The sequence below is a fragment of the Lottia gigantea genome (assembly GCF_000327385.1).
Source record: "Lottia gigantea unplaced genomic scaffold LOTGIsca_58, whole genome shotgun sequence".
Lineage (NCBI taxonomy): Eukaryota > Metazoa > Mollusca > Gastropoda > Lottiidae > Lottia > Lottia gigantea.
Window position 1 is genome coordinate 1,158,660 of NW_008709979.1, and position 23,205 is coordinate 1,181,864.

At 32.9% G+C, this 23,205-nt stretch overlaps 5 protein-coding genes across 5 annotated transcripts; 3 read left to right on the forward strand and 2 right to left on the reverse strand.

The window, feature by feature from the left end:
- Positions 1 to 106: 106 nt before the first annotated feature.
- On the forward strand, positions 107 to 3,563 carry LOTGIDRAFT_166454 (hypothetical protein; the record flags this gene model as incomplete). The annotated part of the gene is made up of 9 exons (XM_009063519.1): positions 107 to 828; positions 1,201 to 1,480; positions 1,635 to 1,748; positions 1,924 to 2,005; positions 2,155 to 2,217; positions 2,406 to 2,483; positions 2,709 to 2,783; positions 3,023 to 3,130; positions 3,370 to 3,563. The coding sequence occupies 9 exons, from the start codon at positions 107 to 109 to the stop codon at positions 3,561 to 3,563; spliced, it is 1,716 nt and encodes a 571-aa protein (XP_009061767.1).
- Positions 3,564 to 4,614: 1,051 nt separating this feature from the next.
- Positions 4,615 to 7,039, reverse strand: LOTGIDRAFT_235037 (hypothetical protein; the record flags this gene model as incomplete). Its single annotated transcript, XM_009063520.1, has 4 exons — positions 6,960 to 7,039; positions 5,779 to 6,127; positions 5,169 to 5,321; positions 4,615 to 4,866 (listed from the first exon to the last, which is right to left on the reverse strand). The coding sequence occupies exons 2-4, from the start codon at positions 6,079 to 6,081 to the stop codon at positions 4,615 to 4,617; spliced, it is 708 nt and encodes a 235-aa protein (XP_009061768.1). The 5' UTR covers positions 6,082 to 6,127; positions 6,960 to 7,039.
- Positions 7,040 to 9,055: 2,016 nt separating this feature from the next.
- LOTGIDRAFT_166456 (hypothetical protein) lies at positions 9,056 to 14,193 on the forward strand (the record flags this gene model as incomplete). Its single annotated transcript, XM_009063521.1, has 8 exons — positions 9,056 to 9,100; positions 10,352 to 10,480; positions 11,614 to 11,811; positions 12,124 to 12,384; positions 12,855 to 13,010; positions 13,337 to 13,513; positions 13,815 to 13,862; positions 14,089 to 14,193. 8 exons carry the CDS (start codon positions 9,056 to 9,058, stop codon positions 14,191 to 14,193), a joined length of 1,119 nt encoding a protein of 372 aa, XP_009061769.1.
- Positions 14,194 to 14,416: 223 nt separating this feature from the next.
- On the reverse strand, positions 14,417 to 18,248 carry LOTGIDRAFT_207007 (hypothetical protein; the record flags this gene model as incomplete). The annotated part of the gene is made up of 5 exons (XM_009063522.1): positions 14,417 to 15,085; positions 16,404 to 16,610; positions 17,180 to 17,287; positions 17,588 to 17,698; positions 18,188 to 18,248. 5 exons carry the CDS (start codon positions 18,246 to 18,248, stop codon positions 14,811 to 14,813), a joined length of 762 nt encoding a protein of 253 aa, XP_009061770.1. The 3' UTR covers positions 14,417 to 14,810.
- An 811-nt stretch (positions 18,249 to 19,059) lies between these two features.
- On the forward strand, positions 19,060 to 22,383 carry LOTGIDRAFT_166459 (hypothetical protein; the record flags this gene model as incomplete). The annotated part of the gene is made up of 8 exons (XM_009063523.1): positions 19,060 to 19,122; positions 19,373 to 19,534; positions 19,769 to 19,849; positions 20,064 to 20,209; positions 20,504 to 20,612; positions 20,851 to 20,958; positions 21,255 to 21,395; positions 22,351 to 22,383. The coding sequence occupies 8 exons, from the start codon at positions 19,060 to 19,062 to the stop codon at positions 22,381 to 22,383; spliced, it is 843 nt and encodes a 280-aa protein (XP_009061771.1).
- Positions 22,384 to 23,205: the final 822 nt, after the last annotated feature.

Consider the following 23,205-nt stretch of genomic DNA (forward strand, 5'->3'; position numbering starts at 1 on the left):
AGAGGAAGACACCTATTGCACAGTGCTATATTAGGTGATACTGATGAAAGATTAACTGGATTTTTCTCAAGATTACAATGTGATGCAATTAAAGAAGTTATTGAAAATGATGATATTATCAAGACTTTTGGTTTCACTAAAATTAGAATCATTGGGAGATAAAATCGACCAGAAGATATCTGATTTTTATAGAGTAAGTCAACCAGCCAGAACTCTTGGCAGACTGGTGCTAGAAGCCCGAAGCAGAAGGCCTGAAGTTAAGCTGGATTTGGATTATCTTCTCAAACCTGAAAACTTTGATTTCTTGATTCAGTGTACGAAATATATGTCCCACAAGCGGGATGAACCTGTACTTACACTTGGGAGATTAATAGGAAATCTGATTGGTCATGTCATCCAAGTAAAAATTGGTCTGGCCCTACGACAAAATAATGATGTCAAAAACAGAGAGGCATCAAATTTTCAGAAATTGTATGAGTCAGAATGGAATTTTAGAGTAAATGCAATATGTACTAAAAAATACAATATCAAAAAGAGACAAAATATTCAAACTATTCCAATAACAGAAGATCTCAAGAAATTAAGAAATCACATTATGGCAAAAATGCGAAGTACTGGTGATACCCTAAGTGCCCTTCCAAACATAGAAAGCTGGAATTGTCTAAACAAATTGACTCTAGTCAGAATCATTCTCTTTAATAAAAGAAGGAGAGCTGAAGTAACCGAATTAAAGGTAGATGACTTCATCAACAGACCTAACTGGAAAGAAGAAATGAATGGGGAAATAAGCTTGGCATTAACAGAGAGTGACAGAATTCTGGCCAATAGGTAAGAAACAATAACAATATAATCACAATCCACAAAGAATAATCCGTATTCTGATTTCACAACAATGATTAACAAAGTTTGGATACAAATATGAGCCACAAACTTCGGCAGCACCTGGTGTTTCAAAAAGAGTTAGTAAGCTTTGTGCATAAAACCTGTAATTGTTATAAACAATGAGGAACATTTCTAATTCATCGTCCATACATCGTTCTTAATGATAGAATTGAGTTTATTAGATTAATAACCCTATTGTAGAAGCTAGTAGAACTTCAGAAACTGTTTTTCCAGACCTCACCAATGTAGATGAAAGAATTAGCTAGCACATATCAACAATATAAAGACTGAATTTTTCTGTTTGATTTTTTTTTGTAGAATGGATATGATGATTTCTGGTGGGAAGTCCAGAAAAAATGTTGATGCTTACGTCTTATTTCCACCAGATTGTATGAAGGCTCTCAACATTCTTATGGAAACAAGATCGTCGGTCGGTATCAGAACATCAAACAATTACCTATTTGCCAGACCACTGTCTGATACACCACTCTCTGGGCACACTGATATCAAAGATGTTGTAAATGAATGTTCAAACTTAAAATGTCCAGAACGAATTACATCCACTTCGTTAAGAAAATATGCTGCAACAGTATCTCAGGTATGATTTAAATAGTATACAGACAACATTTTTGTCCTTGTAGCCGTTCCAAATTGATTTAATAGAGCAGATGTCTTTTACATTGATGTCACAATATGTGTTTTCATTTTCTTGTGATTTTCTGTTGATAATATGCATAATTGATTTAATTTAGATTCTGGATATGACACCGAAAGAAATTGAAACCTTAGCAACGCATCTTGGGCATGATGTAAATACTCATAAAAATTTTTATAGATTACACAGTTCAACTATAGAATTATCAAAGGTAGCTAATTTCTTGCAGTATTTAAATAAAGTTTTGAATGTGATATATTCCTTAATAGAATTCAATATTCTATTCTATCTTGCCCCATATATGATGATACAAAACTTAAATATTTCCATGCTAATAACAAGTCGTTTTGCCCATATGAGTTTGTTGGATAATTTTTCATTATCAGGTTTCTCACATGCTACTTGCCATGGAAGGAGGTCACATGAATGTTTGGAAAGGAAAGAAACTTGAAGACATAAATATATTAGGTTTGTAATATTTGAAATTGTATCGCATTTGTACATACATATTCATTGTAAACCTTAAAAAATCATGTAACAATGTAATTAGAAATAACATTCCAGTCCAACACTAAACAATCTTTGGATAACCATGTAAATTTAATGAAATATTTCAGATTTACCGGGTGAGGCTCTCGAATGTGATGATAAGAGTGATGATGATGATATTTCTTGTAAAGGTATACCAAATTTCACTAGAAAACTATTTGACATCAAACAAAAGATTGAAGTTATTTTGAGGAGACAATTTTTGATTGAAAAAATGGATCTAAATTGTGTTAATCACCAAAATTTCTTTAAAAAATAATCTACGTTTTGATTATAATGTATCTTTAAGATTTGATAAACTCATGAAATATATTTTCAGATGTACCAGATGAGGTTATGAATTGTAATGATATTGATGAAGTTGAAAATGAGATTGAAGAGGTCATTTCTTGTAAAGGTATATTTAACATGAAATTCCTTCAAAAGCTTATTGAAATCAAACAAGGAGACTTTTACTGCTTTAGCCAATTAACAATTGAATTATCATAGGAGCAATTTAGACTCTCTGATAGGGATGTGGAGTTGACAATATAAATACCAAACAAAGAATATTAGGTATATTGGTCCCCTGAACGGATTATATAGTTCACGGTTTTAATACCAGATGTATATATGTTTTTAGACAATCAGGCATGTGAAAGAAGTAAAGATAATATAGAAAGCATTAATCATACAGATGATACAGAAAGTATTAAAGGTGAGATGTTATCAATACTTTGCTTAAAATATATTTCATTTTGCAATTCTTCTTTGGTATTAAAAAAAGTGATAAACCAATCATAATTGTTATTTATTACATAATAAAAAATTATTAGAACTTTTATTAAAATGTATTACTTACACTCTGCTGAAGTTTGCAGAAAACATTTTTACCTATTATGGTATATTGAGTAAAGCATTATTTTTTTCATTTCCCTATTTCATTTACTGTTTTAGTTAAGAAACATTCAAAGAGAAAAAGGTCAGAAGAAGAAAACAACATCATAAGAAGTAAAGATAATTTAGAAAGCATTAATCATACAGATGATACAGAAAGTATTAAAGGTGAGATGTTATCAATACTTTGCTTAAAATATATTTCATTTTGCAATTCTTCTTTGGTATTAAAAAAAGTGATAAACCAATCATAATTGTTATTTATTACATAATAAAAAATTATTAGAACTTTTATTAAAATGTATTACTTACACTCTGCTGAAGTTTGCAGAAAACATTTTTACCTATTATGGTATATTGAGTAAAGCATTATTTTTTTCATTTCCCTATTTCATTTACTGTTTTAGTTAAGAAACATTCAAAGAGAAAATGGTCAGAAGAAGAAAACAACATCATAAAGAAAAAGTTTAGAATTCAAATAGAGAAGAATGTAACTGTTACCAATGATGAGCTATTAGAAGTTCAAAAGACTCTAAACAATAGATCTTTGGCAATGATCAGAAGTAAAATAAACAATATGAAGTTTGGTAAATGTAATTGAAAGAAATAGATTCACCTAACACTAGACATAACACTTAATTCATTCAATTCATTCTTATAGGTACACTCCTAACTTTTACTACCAAGTATTTTGTACTGCCCATGGTTCAATGACTATAATTAGTTGGTATGTTTACTGTAAACAGTATATCATCACACCACAATATATCTGCCCAAGTTTATATTAACATATCTTGTTAAACTTATTTCAACTATTTTAGAAAGCATTCAATATAGAAATTCAATAAAAATGGTTGGAAAGTAAGCCATACATTTCGTGTATGTAAGACATTCATTGAATAATAGCTAAACAAAATTTTGAACAGTTAACATTTAACCTAAGATCATATTCATAAAAATTTAACTTTTAAATTATCGAGAAGTTATCGATATGAACAAATTGTGGTGAAATTTTATTTTATTTTCTTAAATATTATTAGGCTGTGAGTTACAGTTAAAGGGTATCTTAGTATCCAAATTAAATTCTTGGAATGATCTTTGTTGTTTTTATTAATGCGCCAATTCATTGAATGGATAGTTTGATACTGAGGTAACTTGGGCATTCTTTTAGTGTAACTGGTCTTCGTTTCCAATATGACAAAAGCATTAAAGGAAAGCAATTACTTAAGTAATTTAATAGCTGGACCCGAACAATGTATAAGATGTCAATCCTCATTCTTCAAGTATCTTCCCTAAGCTGGCAGAATTTGATAACACATTGATTCCCTAAATGTCCATTGCTGCAGATAACAGACCTTATTCCATTGAAATCCATACCATAGCAACAAATTTACACCATCTTTCAATGTTTATCCAAAATCCTGTAGCTTATGCTCAAAGGCTGAATGTACTATTTGGATAATTGACTTCTTTCAGTTTATAAAGTAAATGGTACAAACTGATTTCTAAAGAAGAATTATTGGGTCTGTGGTATTGGGGAATAAAAACATATATATGTCTGTGTTATCAAAGGGGAAGAATATTCAAAATTCATATTCCAAATATGATGAAAAAATATTTTAAAAAGCAGTTTTTTTTAAATAAAATGACATTTATTTTCTTACAGCTTTATAAAGCTTGTCAACGTGAATATCGGAGATCTGTAATATTCTGATTGGTTTCTTTGGTTTGGTTGCTGTTGTGGAGGTATTATGAATTAAATCATATTGCGAGGTTGATCTTTGTTCATCTTTGATATGTAAAAGTATATCATCAGACTCTTGAAAATATTTTGGTAAACAAAAACTGAGTTTTTGACACAGTGGTATAGGGTCGAGTAACAACTGATCAGCTATGTACAATACCTGGAAAACAAAGGAACCACGCAAACTGATATCATTATTAAAACCCGTTTTACTTCATTAACAGAGACCTAACAGTGCACGTTAAGTTTCCCTCGACAATCGATGGTCGAAGTACAAGTAGGATGGTGACATTCAATACTTAGCTTATTGTTTAAATGCATCATTGCATGGATTATTATATATAAAGAAAATATCATTGGCATACGTGTTGTTGGTAGAGAGACAACCTACCCGGCTTTATGAAATAGATGTGCAGTACATGTAATTTCAATGATAAGAACATTTGACTGTAGTTTACTTACTGGAGGTCCATAAGCGCTGATTATTCCCGGACAGATCGCCTTATTTAACCCTATCATATGAGTGACTTTGTGACAGATACTTTCAGCAGGTCCTCGGAATTTATTAAATGTATAATTTAGATTTATTTGCTTGTTAATCAATGCTACCAAATTCTGAAAGTACAGATAAATAGATTTCGATCAAAGTTGGCTATTCCTCTTTATAAAACTCAATACAAGTAATTCACATTTGCATTGGAGAAAGCAAATTCATTTTCAGTGATGCACGTCAGACTCTGAAAAGGTACCCATTTGATAATCTTAAGGGCAGTGTGTTAGAGGTTGTGTGGGATATAGGACTCTTTGTATTTCATAGATTTTACATAATTAAGAGATTTTCCAGTCTTTTTACATAAACCTGAAAACGCTATCTTGAAGAATATAGTGACGATGGCCGGCTTTCGTGGTAGTGTTCGTGCTATGTAGCAGAATCTGGTAAGTGTGGTCGTGTTTCGTGCAAGCAGAATATATAGAGAGTGGTAGTGTTTCGTGGCATTGTTCTTGCAGAAAGTGTAAGTTACACAGAATTTCTAATTGGATACAACAATGAATGACCAATGTAAATTCTTACCTTGCATATTTCACAAAATATAAACCTGGGATATTTTTCTTCTAATATCAGTTTCAGTTCAGATGGTAGTTCAATTGATGTATTTTCACTGTTTTCCCAATGTAGCTTGTTCTGAAGAGATGTGGTTGTTCCTTGGTCGTTAGAATCCAAGATATGTTCTTCATGGTGCAACTGATTTACATCGTCTGCAACAATACCAGTGGGTCCATTGGCAGAATTATGGTGTATATGGAAATATAATCCAGTAAAGCTCACGAGCCCAGCAGCAGTCAGTATATATTTAATAAAATATAGGTATATCATAATTATTTAAATCATCCCCGTTGTCTCAAGTCATATTCAATGTTTTCTGAAAATAACAAACAAATTCCTTTTATTTTCTCAATTCGACACTGCCAAATGTAGTTTTAAATCTTGTAATTTCATGTCATAAATATACGATGTATACCTGTTAGATCCCAATTTGAACGAATACTTTGTATGCCTTATCTCATTTTTCACCATTTCATGAAAGCTTTAATTTTGTTCATACGGCAGACATTGTATTTTACCAATAACCAAAAAAGATATCATTACAGTCCAAGTTTTTACCCTTTTTGAGTGTTAGACAGAAATTTGTAACCGATGTCATTAAAAGTAAATATGGAATAATCTAAAAATAATCAATAATAATTTAATTCGTCCAATTAATTATTAATATCTGCTTTACTACAGTGTAATTTCAACCTTCATTAATTTTTCATATATATTAAAAGTGTCAATTATTTAAATTGTGTGGAAGATATAATAAATCATATAGGCTAGGCATATCTTTTGATCCATTCCATTTTTTCCTGTCCCTTTATTAGCCCTTTACATTCACTTCAAGACGAAATTGGTACTATTATAAGGTAGAATTTTTCGCCTAAATTTTGGAATTCTTCAAATTCTTTTACGGAATACGTGGGATATCAATTATATTGAGCTAATATATTATAACTCTGTTCATCCTTTATATGAAACTATCCAAATACCAAACGAGGAAGTGACTTTGGTAAACATTCATAATATACTATATTTACATGTTCGTGAATGAACCTTTTAATAATGTGACATCCCGACTTTACAGTTGGTGATGTAAAATTCATAAAGTGCACCTTTAATCACAAATTAGTCTATAAATCAATTAGAATTATAATTACCTCGTACGTATACCTGGAAATCGGATGGGATTATCCCTAATAAGTTTCAATATCACATGATTAAAGTTGTTATGACTAAGCTCCTCCTCTGGTTTACGCTCTGTGTCTAATTCGTTCACCTATATATTATACAAGGTGTACCCTTTGTATGTTGAAGGTAACGCCTGGGTAATCTTATCATATTGACCAAATTAATTCCCTGACGTTTTTCTATTACTTTACGTCCGAGTCTATCTAAATTTTATCATGTGATACAAATATAAATAGTTGATTATCAAAGTAGGTCAATTAGGGCAGGATAAGGGTTCTGGGCAAGAACGGTGATCTCTATATCTATGAAATAAAAAATGTTCCCTATACCGTTAACTTTTATCACAAACCTCGACAAGAATTATTGTCGAAACGACACCAAACTGATTCCAAAACTTTATTGTTAGACTGTACATTGATGGAGATACAATTTTAAGTTGTCATTTTAAATACCATTAGTAAACGTGACTCGACAGATTTCAAATTTCAGTTACAAGAATAAATATTTCTAATGTTATGAAAAGATTATTTCATGAAACTATTTAGAAAATCGTGTCAGGATACTTGCCTGGACAATACAACCCTCTAGTGACGTCATGCCATTATTCTGGAAGTGTAGTTGACGTTGCGTCCCTTTTTACTCTGGCATAATCCTTCAAGATTTAATTATATTCATGTAGTCTACAATATACATGTACCAGGATATTTTTAATCCCAGGGGACGTTCAATCATCCTTTCAAGAGATGTCTCCTGAAGACATTATCAGATATAATAACTCACTGGTCGCCGACTGGATTGAGCACGTCCGTATGTTTCCGAGTTGCACCCCTTTGCCAGAAATTCCCGAGAATGTTTTGGATATTGTATAAATAAATGGGAGCAGATAGGTTCACTCCAGCAGGCACCATTAGGTACAAGTTGAGTTCGAGCGATGCATGTTGTATCGTATATTAGCCTGGGTATTATAGAGCCCTAGACACCGTGGTCTACACCATCACTACCTTCTCCGACTCACGGAGATCTTTAGTAACCTATAGCTTTGTTAGCTTTGCCAATCGGTATTAATGTTCATTGCTCACCGTCATGGGCGTTTGCCCCTTAATTCCATGTGGATAAATCTAAGGTGAAGGCAGATGGGCATCAAAGTTTTACAAATATAGTCAGTCAGGCTAACTGGTTGATGGACTGTCCGAATCGTGTAGGTATGACTTGCTCCCCTTATTTCTTTAATATTTTTTGTTTTTCCCAACCGAAAAACCCAGCAAATAAGTCCGCCCCGGTTTATAAGTGAGATAAAACACGTTAGGAGGTTTTGATGATTTCTAAAACCCTTTTCACTGGGATATGGGATTGTGGGTGGTATCTGGAATTACTAAACTAAAAATAACAAACCTATGGTTTCTTACAAAACTTGGAATTTTCAGATCGAAACTGGTATGCCATCCTACCATAAAATAACATGACAATTGATCATTGGCTAGGTTATACTAACAGAAGGTTATGTTTACATTTCAGAAAAGGACAGTTTACTCTCGAGGAATCTGTAACTTGCAAAGCTTATAGCTGAGGGTCTCAGACTATTGTCCTATCCAAATTACTAGATGAGGTTTTCCAAGTCAGCCCTTCCGACTATAATACACTAAAGGTATCATCTCATCCAATGTCTGGAGAAGCTTGTAATAATGATGATTCAAGATTCAAATCGTACATATTCAAGTCACTCCACTTAAAGTTCTGGCTAGAATATCAATAAATGTTGTTGTTGGGTGTTGGGTGTTATGGAAGATATTTTCCTGTAGAAGCATGTTGGTGATTTACAATTTGTACTATAACGTTAATCTTATATTGAATTATTAATATCCACTGAACCATGACGTCTTTACAGATTATAGATTAAACAGGACCCTGTATAGTTAAACTGTGTTATTTTACATGGTTGTTACTAACAATATAATAAGCTTTCACAGAGGAAATCATACTAAAGATATCCTTGATTATTGTACATGTATGTTTCGAGTGACAAACAATGATTACACTTTGATATTTTGGAAATTTACGCGTTAAAATGGAAAAGAAGCGGGCAGAAAGTCCTACTGACTGTTCAAAAGCGGTAAGAAATGTTAAATATTATCGTATAATTATTTATGTGATATTTCAATAATAAAATGATTAATGGTCAAATGACTTATGATCTATGACACATGGAGCTGGGTTTAAGTAAACCAATTGTCCAACTTATTCGAATGGAGGATAAACTTGGACTTTTGAATGTAAAAGTAAACCTATTTCATTCAGTGAACATCAAATAAAACGAGCTGACCTGGAAGCCTTACAAGGTGCAGGAGGACAAAAACTCAAACTGTTCATTTTACGAAATTCGTTTCTCCAACGATCCCTCGATGCACGACACCGAACTTTATCCATTTTACCTTTTTATTACCTCAATGTACAAAATCTATTGTATGGAACAGACACCAACATGACCTCTTTTTTGATTTTTGAAAAAATTCATGATTTTATTGCCTTTTCCAAACGATTTTAAACCTTTGTGTTCCCTATTATTACTATTATTATTATAATTATTATTATCATTTCAAAATAAGTAGCAATGATATGTTTATAACAATCAAATCGTTTAATATGTAAAAATGTTTATGTAAATGTTTATGTAAATGTTTATGGGAGAGGAGTGATATAGGCGAAAGCCTGTTCCCCAATCCTTTTCTTTTTGAATAAAATATTGTTTACAAAAAAAAAACGATACCTCGATGATGAAGACAGTGCTGGGTCGTTGAATCAAAAGGAATGAATACATGACCATGACATCTTACTACAAAGACTGCTTGGCTAAGTTTGGCAATATAAAAAAATATTCGAAATAGTCTATTGACACATACAATATAGCAAAGTCTGGCTCGGTGCAAAGACAATAATAACACTAGGCCTACTGTTGTAACTCTTTTGTCTATGATTCTTTAAATGGGTGTACTCTATGCATTCTCTATTCGGGATTTAAATCATATTCATTTATACAAAAAATATAGAAAACAAGGAAGCAGAATTTCCTCTTTAATTCCTATTCACACTAATCTTTACAAACACACCGTTTGTATAATTTAATATACAATAATAAAATATTTTCACTGTTGAAATAGTGCTCAATACAACAATTGTAGAGTGATATAGAAGTATTAAAGCAGAACCTACAAAAACATGCTGTTGTTAGGCCATTCAGAGTTTCTCGCAATGCCAATATTTCTAATTTACTATACAAATAAGTAATATTATCGGATGTGCTTAAGAAACAGTGTCAAAACTATCATTATAATAATCTAATAATAATACTGGTTTTGAATTCTAGCGTGAGGTGTATTTGAGGGTAGTCTTTTTGAAAATTGGTGAAATAGATACAGTTCAGGAATCGTATCAAGCTGATGTTATTGTTCAAGCGAAATGGAGGGAGATGTCGCTTGACCATAGCACATTTAAGGTAAGAAATGAACTGAGGTGATGTAATGTGGTGTTTAACGTCTATGTGGAATTTCTTTTTTTACCTACTTATTGTCCAGACATCTTTAACGAGCGCAGCCGCGTTAAGCACAAGGGACATCGGTATATAGTAGCCTATATCCTAACGAATTTGTTTTTTTTGGCATCATTTGAAAATCTGACAGTGTATATTGAGTTATGGCAGATTAAGGGCTAAGAGTAGGAGCTAAGAGTGAAAGCAACGCATGAAGTACATGTATTTCTCTATATCAAATATGTGGACACTCTGGACGGATGCCGAATTGGCGACCTTATTCTCAGTATGGCGTGCCAATAGAAAAAATTTACATAGCTCGAAGGATAAGATCTTTCCAAATTTATTTCAACCTCGTATGTTGTATGTTTGTTGTAACCAACATCTCTTATGCCTAGTTCACACCAACGGCGAATGCCGCGCTTTAAGTCGGCGAGCAAAGCGCCATCATTTTTTGTTTACTTATCACGATCTCCTAAGTAATGTTACGCTCTGATAAGCTCTGATACGAATTGGTTACGCTTTGGGGACGAATTATTTCCCGATTTGATCAGGCCTTGTTACGCTTTAAATCACGCTTAGATAAGCTTTATTAAGCTTTGATACGATTATCAAGCTCTGTTATGCATTGTTAAGCTCTGTTACGCATTGGAAAATTTCGAAATGGCCGATTTCATGCCGCTTTTGATCAAGTGGTGACAGACCGTGAAAACTGGGGTCCCCGCTTTGAATAAAGCTCTGTTAAGCTTTCCTACGATTTGAGTAAAGCTTTGCTGAACTTTGTTACGCTTTGTTAAGCTTTGATACGTTCTCGGCGCTTTAATCAATTCGTGACAGAGCGCCCAAAATTTTTAAACAGTTTAAAATTTTTTGGCGCTCTTGCCGAATATCCAGCTTTGCTTAAAGCTTTCCAACGATCTATTACGACCCTGGCGCTTTAGTCGAGCTTTGTTACGCTTTGGTACCGCTTTGTACGCCGCTTTAAAGCGCCATCAAAGCGCCGTTGGTGTGAACTGAGCATAACATGAATTAGCTGATGTGGAATGGACATCCGGCGATTTACTGCGATTTAACACGTTGTATCTGCACTTCTATGTCAGGATTTAGATGTAATTACTTCGCCCAATCTGTGGAAACCAAAACTTCAAATACAGAATATTATGAAGGATGGTAAAAGTCGTATTTCAACAGAAGTAGAATTCAATGAAAAACGTGAAGCCTTTATTATTGAAAGCAGAAGAATACATGGTATATTTTCAGAACATCTGGAGCTTTACAATTTTCCTTTTGATATTCAGGTATTCACTAATATTTATTGTCACTTACTCTGAATTTACTGAATAGTTTCCGCATAAGGGAAGCAACTTGTACTCAATTACTATCAATAATTGTTTTATGCTTGCTGCAATTTTAAAATCAATTGTCTTTAATGATTATATTTTTGTCTTATTAAGGGACTTTACGATTAAGGTACCAAAACTTGTGCTAAAACGTATTAAAAGAGATAGGTAATTTGGGCCAGAGTTTGTTTCTGATATTCATGGTTTTGCGCTATTCATTATTCAAATCGCATCATTTTGAAATAATTTACTAATTTCTGTCTTACTTAGGATTTGTCCTTATTGATTACATCGGAATTGCGAGATACTGAGATAATCTTATTGGAAGATGAAAGACAATTAAGCCGGATTAATCCATTGGGATTTGTTGATGTTCAGGAATGGAAACTACGAGAGTTTATTAAGACAACTAAAGACGTTAACACCTTTCATGAAATATTTTTTCGTAAAAAGAAGTATCCAACTTTAACGTTTAATTTCGCCGCAGTCAGAAGGCCTGGATTTTTTATCTGGAATATTATGTTTATAATGGTAAGTGTGTCCTTCAGACCTATTCTAGCACAAGCCCACATCGCACTCCGCCCACACACACTTTGAAATTTCATTTTACATTGGGAACAAATTGTCTGTGAGCCCTCTTGACAACTTTGTGGTCCTTACTCTTTCCCCACCTTAAGATGAGGCCTCTATCAGGAAATGACGGCTTACATCATGGCATAGGGGTAGGTTTACAAACGAAAACCATAGGAAAGTCTTCCATGCATGAGGTCGGTAGCCGAGAAGCTTGATTCATAGATAATTATTTTTAAAATCTTGTAGTGTTGTGTAATAACTCCTTATAACCACGTTCCAAGGTATGGCTGTACCAATAATTCATTTTTCTGTCACTGTTTAATTTTCATGCTCACCCATTTCAAAGCTTCAATCGAACAGGTTTATGATGGATTCTTGTTTCTCACTTTGGCTTCAATGTCACTGTTGGTTTTCAAATTTGTTTTCAGGCCTTAATAACGTCCCTGTCTTTAACAACATTCGCTGTAAACACCAGTCTTCCTCAACATCGACTACAAATGACATTTACTTTACTATTAACAGCCGTAGCCTTTAAATTTGTGGTAGCACAGTCTTTACCTAAAATACCGTATTTAACCTATCTGGTACGTATGAATCTCGGCTGCATGTTTTTACCCTCTTTTTTAAAGAATAATATGATTGTCATACTGAGGGCTTCCAGTAACCACATACAGACATACAGATACATTGATTTGAAATTCTAAGTTGTCGTGTAAAATCAGTTTATAAATATATTTCTGATCATTATTATAACGAAGCTCCTGTTATAAGAAATACAAAATGGCGATCCTAGTCTACGATCATTTTTTTTCTTACTTACATTTGGGTCAATTTATGATTAGTTATACGATTATGTTGTTATTATGTTTTTCGTATGTATGACCATGTTGTTAATTGTTTTCTTTTATAGGATATCCATATATTAGGCTGTATGATTATGCTGTATCTTGTGTGTGTGTGGCATGGTATAGTTACTCTTATGGGTAGCTTGACTATATTACCAACGTTAGACATAGTAGCTGTAGTAGTATTTGGTTTAATATTTATTTCATTTCATGTAATCTTTGGTATTATAGTATACTTCACGGTAAGTAAAATCATATTCTCCTTTAACTGTATGAATTTAAGTTTGAACTAGGTTGAAATTTGGAATGCAGTAGCTACGAGAGCGTCTGGGAGTGTTCTTCCCAAAGAGAAATAGAATTGATGGTGTATTTGACAGAAATTTTGGTGCAAATCGTATAAAAAATGATATTTTAAAATTTGTTACAATGAAGTGTGGGTACAATTTATAATTGGGGGTACAAACTATTTTTAGTATAGAGAGACAAATGCGCATAATTCAACTCGACTGGTGGAATGAAAACAAACTTTCTTTTACTTTTCAGACTAGGGCTAGAATGAAGGAAATTTACTATGCTGAACGTGTTTATAAGGTTTGTTGACTTATTTCTAAGGCTTTGCAACATAATGTGTCGTACCCCTCAGCGATTTCGTCCCTGCGAAGTTAAAATACTGCAGACGAAGGATTTATATGATAATTATAATCCATTAGATATTGAAAATGCTATTGTGCTGTTGTCTGCTAATGTATGTTTGGTTATATGGTTAGATTCTCCTTATGATACTCTTAATATTTTTCCTATTGTTTTTTTTTTACAGGAAAAAGCTTTAAGTGTATATGGAGAATCATACACGAAGCTAAAAAGAAAACCACTGCGAAGAAACTTCAGAAATTCGAGAGTGACTTCCAGTATTATTCCATGATCTGTTATTTTGTGTTCAAGTTTTAATCGGGTTTGCTGCTTGATGTGCAAAACTATAATTGTGTAACAGTAAGGGGTTACAGTATCCCAAAGCTATAAGTATTATAACGAGAGTGTGTGTAGTTTGGATATAAACTTGAAGTTACTGTGTTCGGCCTGGGAACCCTTTACGTGTAGTGGAATAGGTCGACAAAATGCATTATTTACCACTAAGCATTGACTATGATTTTAGAATCGACACGATGCGAGTCTCGGGGATTAAACAATTATATCATATATATGTAGAATAAAATTATGATTAGTTTTGCAAAATTCGTCGGGGACCATAATTAAGAATCCATGAATTTGACATTTGGGGTTACGGGTAAAACGTGTCTTGGTTGTAGACAATTTGAGAGATTCTGTATATTACAACATATTTCAACCATTGATGAAATGTGTTTTTAATCATCAATATCTGAAAGTAATCTAGAATTTATATACATTATACAATAAAGTTACGAGCATTAAGTTATTATGTGGATATTCTGTTGGTACGTTACATGATTTATAAAGCATCGGGCTTTCTTGAAAAAGTTGTCCTATGGGATGTCAATTCAAGAAATATATTCCATAAGATTAATCCTGAACATCGATAACCATTGGACAAATAAACTCTGAATGGCGGATTCCAAGAGAGAAAACTGGAGCAGAACGTTTATTGATGGTTACTTTCTCTGGACAGTGAGCGCCAGGTCCGGGTTTCTTTGTACGGTCACCCGGCATGTAACTGCGACGCCTCATGGAGTATAATGGGGCCCTATTTATAAAGGTATCTGGGGATGTTGCATGGTAATGTCCTGGGCCTGGTGCTTTTGCTAGATCTTCTAAATAACTGCCGATCTCTCTTCTTCCTGTAATAAATAATGTTGAGAAAGATTACATTGCACAAATTGAAAGATTCATATATCGTAGTCGAAACAAAATGTAGTTCATCAGGATAACTCCCTCTAAAGATGTTTTTTCTGTTACCAAAATTAATAAATCCGTGGGCAAAAGGATAAAGGATTTAAACACAGTTCTTTTCATGCATTTTGAAGCTAGCAAATACCCCTCTAAATATCAACATGTCCGAATCATGTAGTAATTTGATTCATGACACCATCAAGCCCTAATAGTGTTTCTTACAGATATGCAACTTCTGGTAAATCATGTTTGATAAAAACGAATTTGACTGCAGCAGATCAGAAAAACAATTCTATATCATTTTTTTATACGCCCACATGAAATGGGTGGCGTATATTGCCGTCACCCATGTCGGTCCGTCCGTCCACAATTGCTCTACAAGACACAATTCTTGACGGATTTGGACAAAACTTGGTATGAGTGTTCGTAATCACCCAAGGATGAACTCTATTGAAAATCAGAAGAATCGAAAAGTATTTAGTATAAGTTATTGCCCTTGTTCTTGAAAACGCGTTCAATTTTTAAACACTCTAGAAGGCACATTTCTTGACGGATTTTAACCAAACTTGGCATGAGTGTTTGTTATCACCCAAGGATAAACCCTATTGAAAATCAGAAAAATAAAAAAATAATTACTATGAGTTATTGCCCTTGCTATTGGAAACGCGATCAATTTTTAGCTCGTAATCACTCTAGAGGGCACAATATTGTTGACAGATTTTGATGAAACTTGATGTGAATGTTCGTTATCACCCAAGGGTGAACCCTATTGAAAATCAGAAGAATTGAAAAATATTTAGTATAGAGTTATTGCCCTTGTTCTGGAAACGCTTTCAAATTTAGCTCTTAAACACTAAAAGGCATGATTCTTACTGGATTTTGACAAAACTTGGTGTCATTATTCAGTCCCGCGCTGAAGATTGAATATTTGCCTTCTAGAGTTTTCACGAGCTAAAAATTGATCAATATTATTCAGTATCGCCCTAAAGAGTTCAAAAGAAGTGTATGACTGAGGGTTGAACATTTCATACTGGTGATTGTCACTGTACTGCTAAATATTTTTATTCAAAATCAAAGCTGCCAGTGGGCATTTATTATCTTGCCTGGCAAGCTATCTTTGACATTTGGATAAGGCCCGATCTGAAAATACACAATGGCGTTTGGTATTGAAAACAATTTGCATTAACGTTGACACCCAAGATTCCTACCACGAAGAAAACCAACATCAATACTGTCTTCTGTGACACAGACATACAATGTACATACCAATGAGAGAGTATGCTGATGACGATTGTTTATTGGGTTGGGTTGCTCCAAGTATAGGTGGTAATTTATACTTATTGGATGATGGATTATTATCCGTCTTTCTATAGCGTGTTCTAGATCCAATGGAATATTTAGGAGCATGTTTTTCACCCTGCGGATGAACACGTTCTGGGCAATATGCTCCTGGTGATGGTGTGTTAAAGATTTCTGAAAATAGCAAAAAAAGATTTATATCATCCATCTGATACCTGCTACGCATTTGATTCTACACTCATGATGCGTCTGATAGTCACACCATACTTATCATGTATCCTATATTTTTCAGATATCTTATACTTTTCATGTATCTAATACTTTTCAGATATCTGATACCTGTCATGTATCTAATAGCCTAGTCATGTATCGGATACGTATTATATCTACAATAATATCGGACGAACATAAAATACTTACAAACTGTACATCATTTTCATAACACAACTGTACCGAAATTATTAGCAGGGAGTATTGATTTGTCTTTGTAGAAACACACTTATGTACTACGCAATGTGAAATCTTAAGGATGGCATAAAACAAAACCTGGCCTTGTCATATGCTATGTACAGCAGAGCATTCTATAAATACTGTTCAACTATAGGTCAATTATCTTCGAAATGTCAAGATATTTCAAACTTCATTTTATAAGACAAAGTTCGTAATATCTTGACATTGCGAAGACTCTATACCATGTGTACAATCTGTTTCTTTATAATCAGTTAAATGCATTAAAAACATACTTTTTCCTTGCTGCCTTGCTAACATTGAGTATGCCGGGGTGCCATCTTTACCATGCTTAGTTATTGCAGGGTCAATGCCATAAGCTGGACCAGGACCTCTTCTATGATCTGAAATAATAATGAATCATTTAACAGTAATGAGATGCAGGAGATATTCTTATAGGGCTGCTACACAAAATATCACACCGTCATCAAAAGGACGCTTTCATCAAGTTTTCAACTACATGAGTTATCTACCGTTCATTAGTCAGATGATGCCCAAGCACCGTTTCAAACACAATATCATTCACAATGAATATCATAATAAAATAAGATTTATGTGCTGAACAATTTATTTTAAGACCAGCAACTCCCCCCCCCCCCTTTCCATCACTTGCAGGTCTCTTTAATTCGTCCCTAATAACTCACCTAGAAGCTTTGTACGACGACCAAACGAATAAGCTGCATTGGTATATTTGGTAAAGTCATGGTCTGTAAAGCCACATGTTGATGGTAGTTTGTATCGACCAGGTCCTGGGCCTAAAAACAAATGTGAAGCAAGTAAAGCCGTATCAACTTAATGATGGTAATGTTTGTTAGGACATTCTATGGATCACACTTATTGTTGGTTGGTGAAAGTCAAACTGCACAGTTGCCGCCCGTTGCCAATGTTTTAAATTAAAAAAAATGCATTTTATCGCCTTGGTCTTTAGAAATCTGAGACTTTTACAGTTCAGATCGCAGTTGCTACTATACTGCCAATGTTAGGCATCAGCGATTCGTTCTATCAACTAGGCGTATTTTAATGGACATGTGGTTTCATATTATTATATCTGTCAAGTATTAAAAAAATTATGTAGACCTAACCACCTCGTGTGACCTAGCCTTAAAGCTACTAGTAGTAGTAGCCTACCTAGCCTTAGGCCTATATGGGAGCAAGAAGATAGAAACGTTCATTAATTCCCTTTTCATACAAAGTTCAAAGATTTAATGAATTATTTTTCATATACAAATTTTGTCGATTTTTACCCCTTTCCTTCGCGGCTATCAAAGGTAAATCCCTGTTTTCTTTATCGGCATCACCCTCCATTGTTAGCGTATAGATCTTCAAATCGGCTGTGGATGACAAGTGGGCGTGTCTATGGGCAACGAGCGACAGAATCACGCGAGAATTGACGTGATCGAGCGAGAACCAGTCAGCTGACTTCCTGTTTATAAAAATGGGTGTTGAAATTTTGCTCTCGATTAAACATAGGATGATAAACCTACCATAATTAATGTAAATTGTTTTTTTGTTTTTAAAAGGGAACTTTTTATTTAGGTTCAATAATCATTGATCTATAAGATGAAACTGCTATTTATCATATCACACAGTGTATTACATAAGAGGTTATCTTCTCTCACTCACAGATTTTACGACACATATCTGAAATAATTCGTCTGCACAATAAGATCTGATCTGCATCTGCTTTAGTTCAATATTGCATAGCATTTGCATTGCTCTTAGTAGAAATAGTAAATTTAGTTGTTTGAATCTTGTATGTTGAAATGTCAATAAATGCCATGCAGTGTGCATTGCATTGAGGACACTTGTAAACTAAGAACATAGTGAGTATTTTCTCCATTAGCTTCAAACTTTTTAAGGAAGGGTAAGGTTAATATGTTTATAAAGTAAGACACATTTGTCTTGCAATTCCCTCCTCCAAATGCATAATTTACAGAGGTGAACTAGAAAATGCGTGTCTATATTCACTGAATATCTTTGTCGTTCTTTTCTTGAACTGAGGTGGATGCCTTTAATTGCAGAACAATTTATTTTGGGTTATTTTATCAAGAGAAAACTGTTTTTTTTTTTTTTTTTTTTAGATAGTTGAGTTACAATATGATCAAAAAGCTGTAAAATGGGTGAAATATTTAATTCTCAAGAATATCAGAGTTTTCGTAGTTCTGTATGTCATAAAAAGGTAATGATATGGTTGTGTATTATTATATTTAGCATTTATATTCCTTTCTATGCTTCTTGACAATATGATATATCAAAGCCTGTTAAAGAGATACAAAAGTGGTTTTCTGGCCTATTCTTCTACATCAAGCCATCATAGCTTCTGTATGCACCATTGTGAGTTCCAGTCCAGTGTACCCATATCATTTATTATATTTTCAGTAAATCTAAACAAGATAATGTCATAGACTAATAATTGTTTCTCTATTTAGATTATAGTGGATGATGACAATAGAAAGGAATGGAGTTTATATGATGCTGGTCCCAAATCCATCAAATGTCCTTTAGTTTGTTTTCCTCCAGCCAGTGGTCAAGCAGATATATATTTTAGACAAATATTAGCTCTGACTGCTGTTGGTTTTAGAGTTATATCAGTAAGTAGACCTACTAATTAGTCATCATCTTGATAGTATGTTTCCAGACATATCAGTTTGCCTTCGATAGAATTAATTTAAGTGTCAACAGAGCTATATCTAATCTGAAAGCTCAGAACTTGAAAGAAATAATTGCAATATTTTTCTTGATTTTTTAAGACACATGAATGTAATTGTATTACACATTGCTATGGTACTATTTATTAGCTCATAATATATATCATCTTATTATAGGTAGAATATCCTGTGTATTGGACTATGAAAGAATTTTGTGAAGGTTTTAAGAAATTATTAGATCACCTTCAATTAGACAAGGTATGTCATAGTGTAAAGGTAACATTATAAGCTTATACATTATACAGTATTCTACATAGCTTTTGATACTCAGTCATAGTAATAATTTACCAGTTATCATGAAGTTCTATGGAAGTAAAATATATCTAATATGTAAGATGCTGTGTTGGTATGTTGTTTACATTCATGTTTTGAAATTCATTGATTATACTGTTCATTCTTTATTTTACCATAGGTTCATATTTTTGGAGCTTCCTTGGGAGGATTTTTAGCCCAAAAATTTGCTGAGTATACTTCCCATGCACCACGAGTGGCCTCATTAGTTTTATGCAATTCTTTTTATGACACCAGTATTTTTCAACAAACCAGTTCAGCACCAACGTAAGTGCCTTTTCATTCTGATTCTGATAATGGGAATGATCCCACATTTCGTCCTGATGGGGACTTTTGTTACAGAAGTGTGTCTTGGTAGCATGAGATGAGCTCTACAGAATGATTGACCTCTATTTTTATTCATGATGTTGTAGCCTTCTATGTGCATTGTAAGACATTGCATTAATTGTAAACTGAATTCTAAGTGATTTATAGATATTGGCTTTAAAACTCAAACCTCATTTTGTATAAACCTCTGTTTTAACAATAATGATTAGCTGTTAGCTCAATTGTATTTAATAGGTTTTGGATGATGCCTGCCTTATTTTTAAAGAAGATGGTAATGGGTAATTTTGATAAGGGAATGGTAGACCCAGAAATTGCGGATTCTATAGATTTTCTAGTGAAAAAGGTCAGTGTTAAAGTAGATAACTCTAAGTCATAACTGCATTCATATCAAACTAAGTATTTTACATTGTCCTTATGTTATGTATGAATATCTAGAAAATTACTCAATCAATAATTGTAAAGCAAATGCTTGGATGACTATCTTCCCAAATTTCTATTTGGCTTTATAATTAATGTATTGAACACTGTTTTTCCTTGCTTCATATAATTACAAGTATTTGTAAAGAACATTTATTTTTCAGTTAGATTGTTTATCACAACAAGAATTGGCTTCCAGATTAACATTAAATTGTATGAATTGTTATGTAGAGCCCCATAAATTACAGGGGATACCAATTACTTTAATGGATGTATGTACCTTCTTTTCATTCTTTTTCACCAAGCTTGATTATGTCATATGATAGATTGATTTATAGGATATGATTTTCTAAAAAAGGTGTGGCTATATTTGGCAAAATTAATATTTTAAGTTTTAGAACTATAGTAAGCAACGGTAAATAAAACCAAAAAAATCTTACTGAAATTGGATCAATGTTTACTGTTTCCATCTCCCTGGAATTGAATTGTGAGAATTATCTTGAAGCTTCTGTTATTTCTAATGAAGTTGATTTCACACAGTATTTAATATTGGAAACTTTTTTATCAGGTGTTTGATGAATGTGCACTATCATCAGCTGTAAAAGATGAAATGATGAAGTGTTATCCTGATGCTGTGCGTGCTAGTTTAAAATCAGGAGGCAATTTTCCTTATTTAAGCCGAAGTGGAGAAGTCAATGTCTTTCTACAGGTAAGAAACAAGTTAAAGCTCTCAATAATGTTCATCTTATTGAAATGTATATTTGTTAATTAAACTCTGCAAGATGAATCGACAGATGGAAATAAAATAAAAAAAGTTTTGGCTGTCCTTGTAAAATTTCACACGTCATGACATTGCAAGTCTTCATCAGTTCAATCAGGATCATAATAATGTGCTTTCCTTTTCATTTTATAAATATTGTTAGAGAAATTGATGTCACACTTTCTGACATGCATTATCTCTATAAAGATACTGGGAAGTCGTAGGTACTGGTATTATCATTAAGAAGTCAGATATCATTATGTGTGACCTCATTTTTTTCACTCTATTTTATGAGTTAATTTGTTGATTGTTTATCTTCTAAAAAACATGTTTATCTATTTTCAGATTCATCTGCGTAAATTTAGTGATACTATCAACAAATGTCAAGAAGATGCAAATCCAGAAATATCTACTTCCAGTGAAAAATCATGACAATAATAATGACAATATTGATTTGGATCAAGAAAATAGTTATATAAATATGGTTTTAACTTCTGTTTATTGGATTACCTTGGGAATATTCTTGGCTTATTTTTAAACTAGACAGTGTTAGTAATAATTCATTAATAGAGTGTTATAATTCTCATATCATTTAAACAGTTAATATTTGTAGTGGAAAAATGCAAAACTATTCATTTTCATTGTAGATTATTTTACAGTATCTAAATGATATTAATTCAGCTCAGAGTAGATATAACTGATAAATAGAAATGAAATGAATGGAGTTTTACGTCCTAGTTTTCTGTAACTGATAAATAGAGAGTATAATAATGTATATATATGCCTATTGAACAAGGTTGATTGTAACTTTGATTGTTGAGCATAACATTTAGCTCATGACATCCAGATAACATATTTATATTTTTATTTACATGACATTCCATATTCATCTTGTTTCTTTAAGACAATTCACTGGATTATATTATTTGTAAGATAGATTTCGATTTATTATATAATTATGGGTTAGTTTTAAAAGGATTGAAAGGAGCTTATTCAGCCTCTGTGCATATATAAAGGGTACTTTTATCTCATATTTGTGACAATTGAGGTTTCCCGTCTCATGTCTTGGACTGATAGCACAAGTTATATTCTTGTTCTGTAACTCTGTATATACAAATACAATACAAATTTGAATGCTGCAAATAGAAACTAAAATTAAAAAAATTCAGAGGCTAGATACCTCCTTTGAATTCTCAAGTATTCATCTAATGCTAATGTTGTGTTCTCAAGAGTGAAGAAAGCAATAACATGTAGTATAGAAGTCCCTTTCCTGTTTGTTTGAAGCAGGAACTAAATACCCGCTCTACCAAGTCTAGAGTCTTTTCAAGGAGTGATCTTGCAGAGGAATTATATGTTACTTCTTCTTTGGCCCCTTTTGATATCTGTAAGTTGCCTAAGAACAAAACTCTGTGGTATCCTGTGTTACTAAGGTATTAAAACTATTTTGCAAAGTTTTATTCTAAATGCTTATCTTATTTATATATGCAGAATATTATTACTGGAATAAAGTTTACAGTTTGTTAAAGGAGATTGTTATTGCTTTATTATTCTTTCAATAAGATGGATTCCCTTATTTTCATTTATGTAAATGAAAATGCTAGTACTTGTATGAATAGAAAGTAGATGTGTTCTAATGACTTGGATAAATATCAGTTTGCCTCACATGCCCATAAATAATTCATAATTATCTAAATTAGAAGAGAATTACCAGCAGAATTTCAATTTGTGACTGATCAAGAAGGTCAAAAAGCCTTTTTTT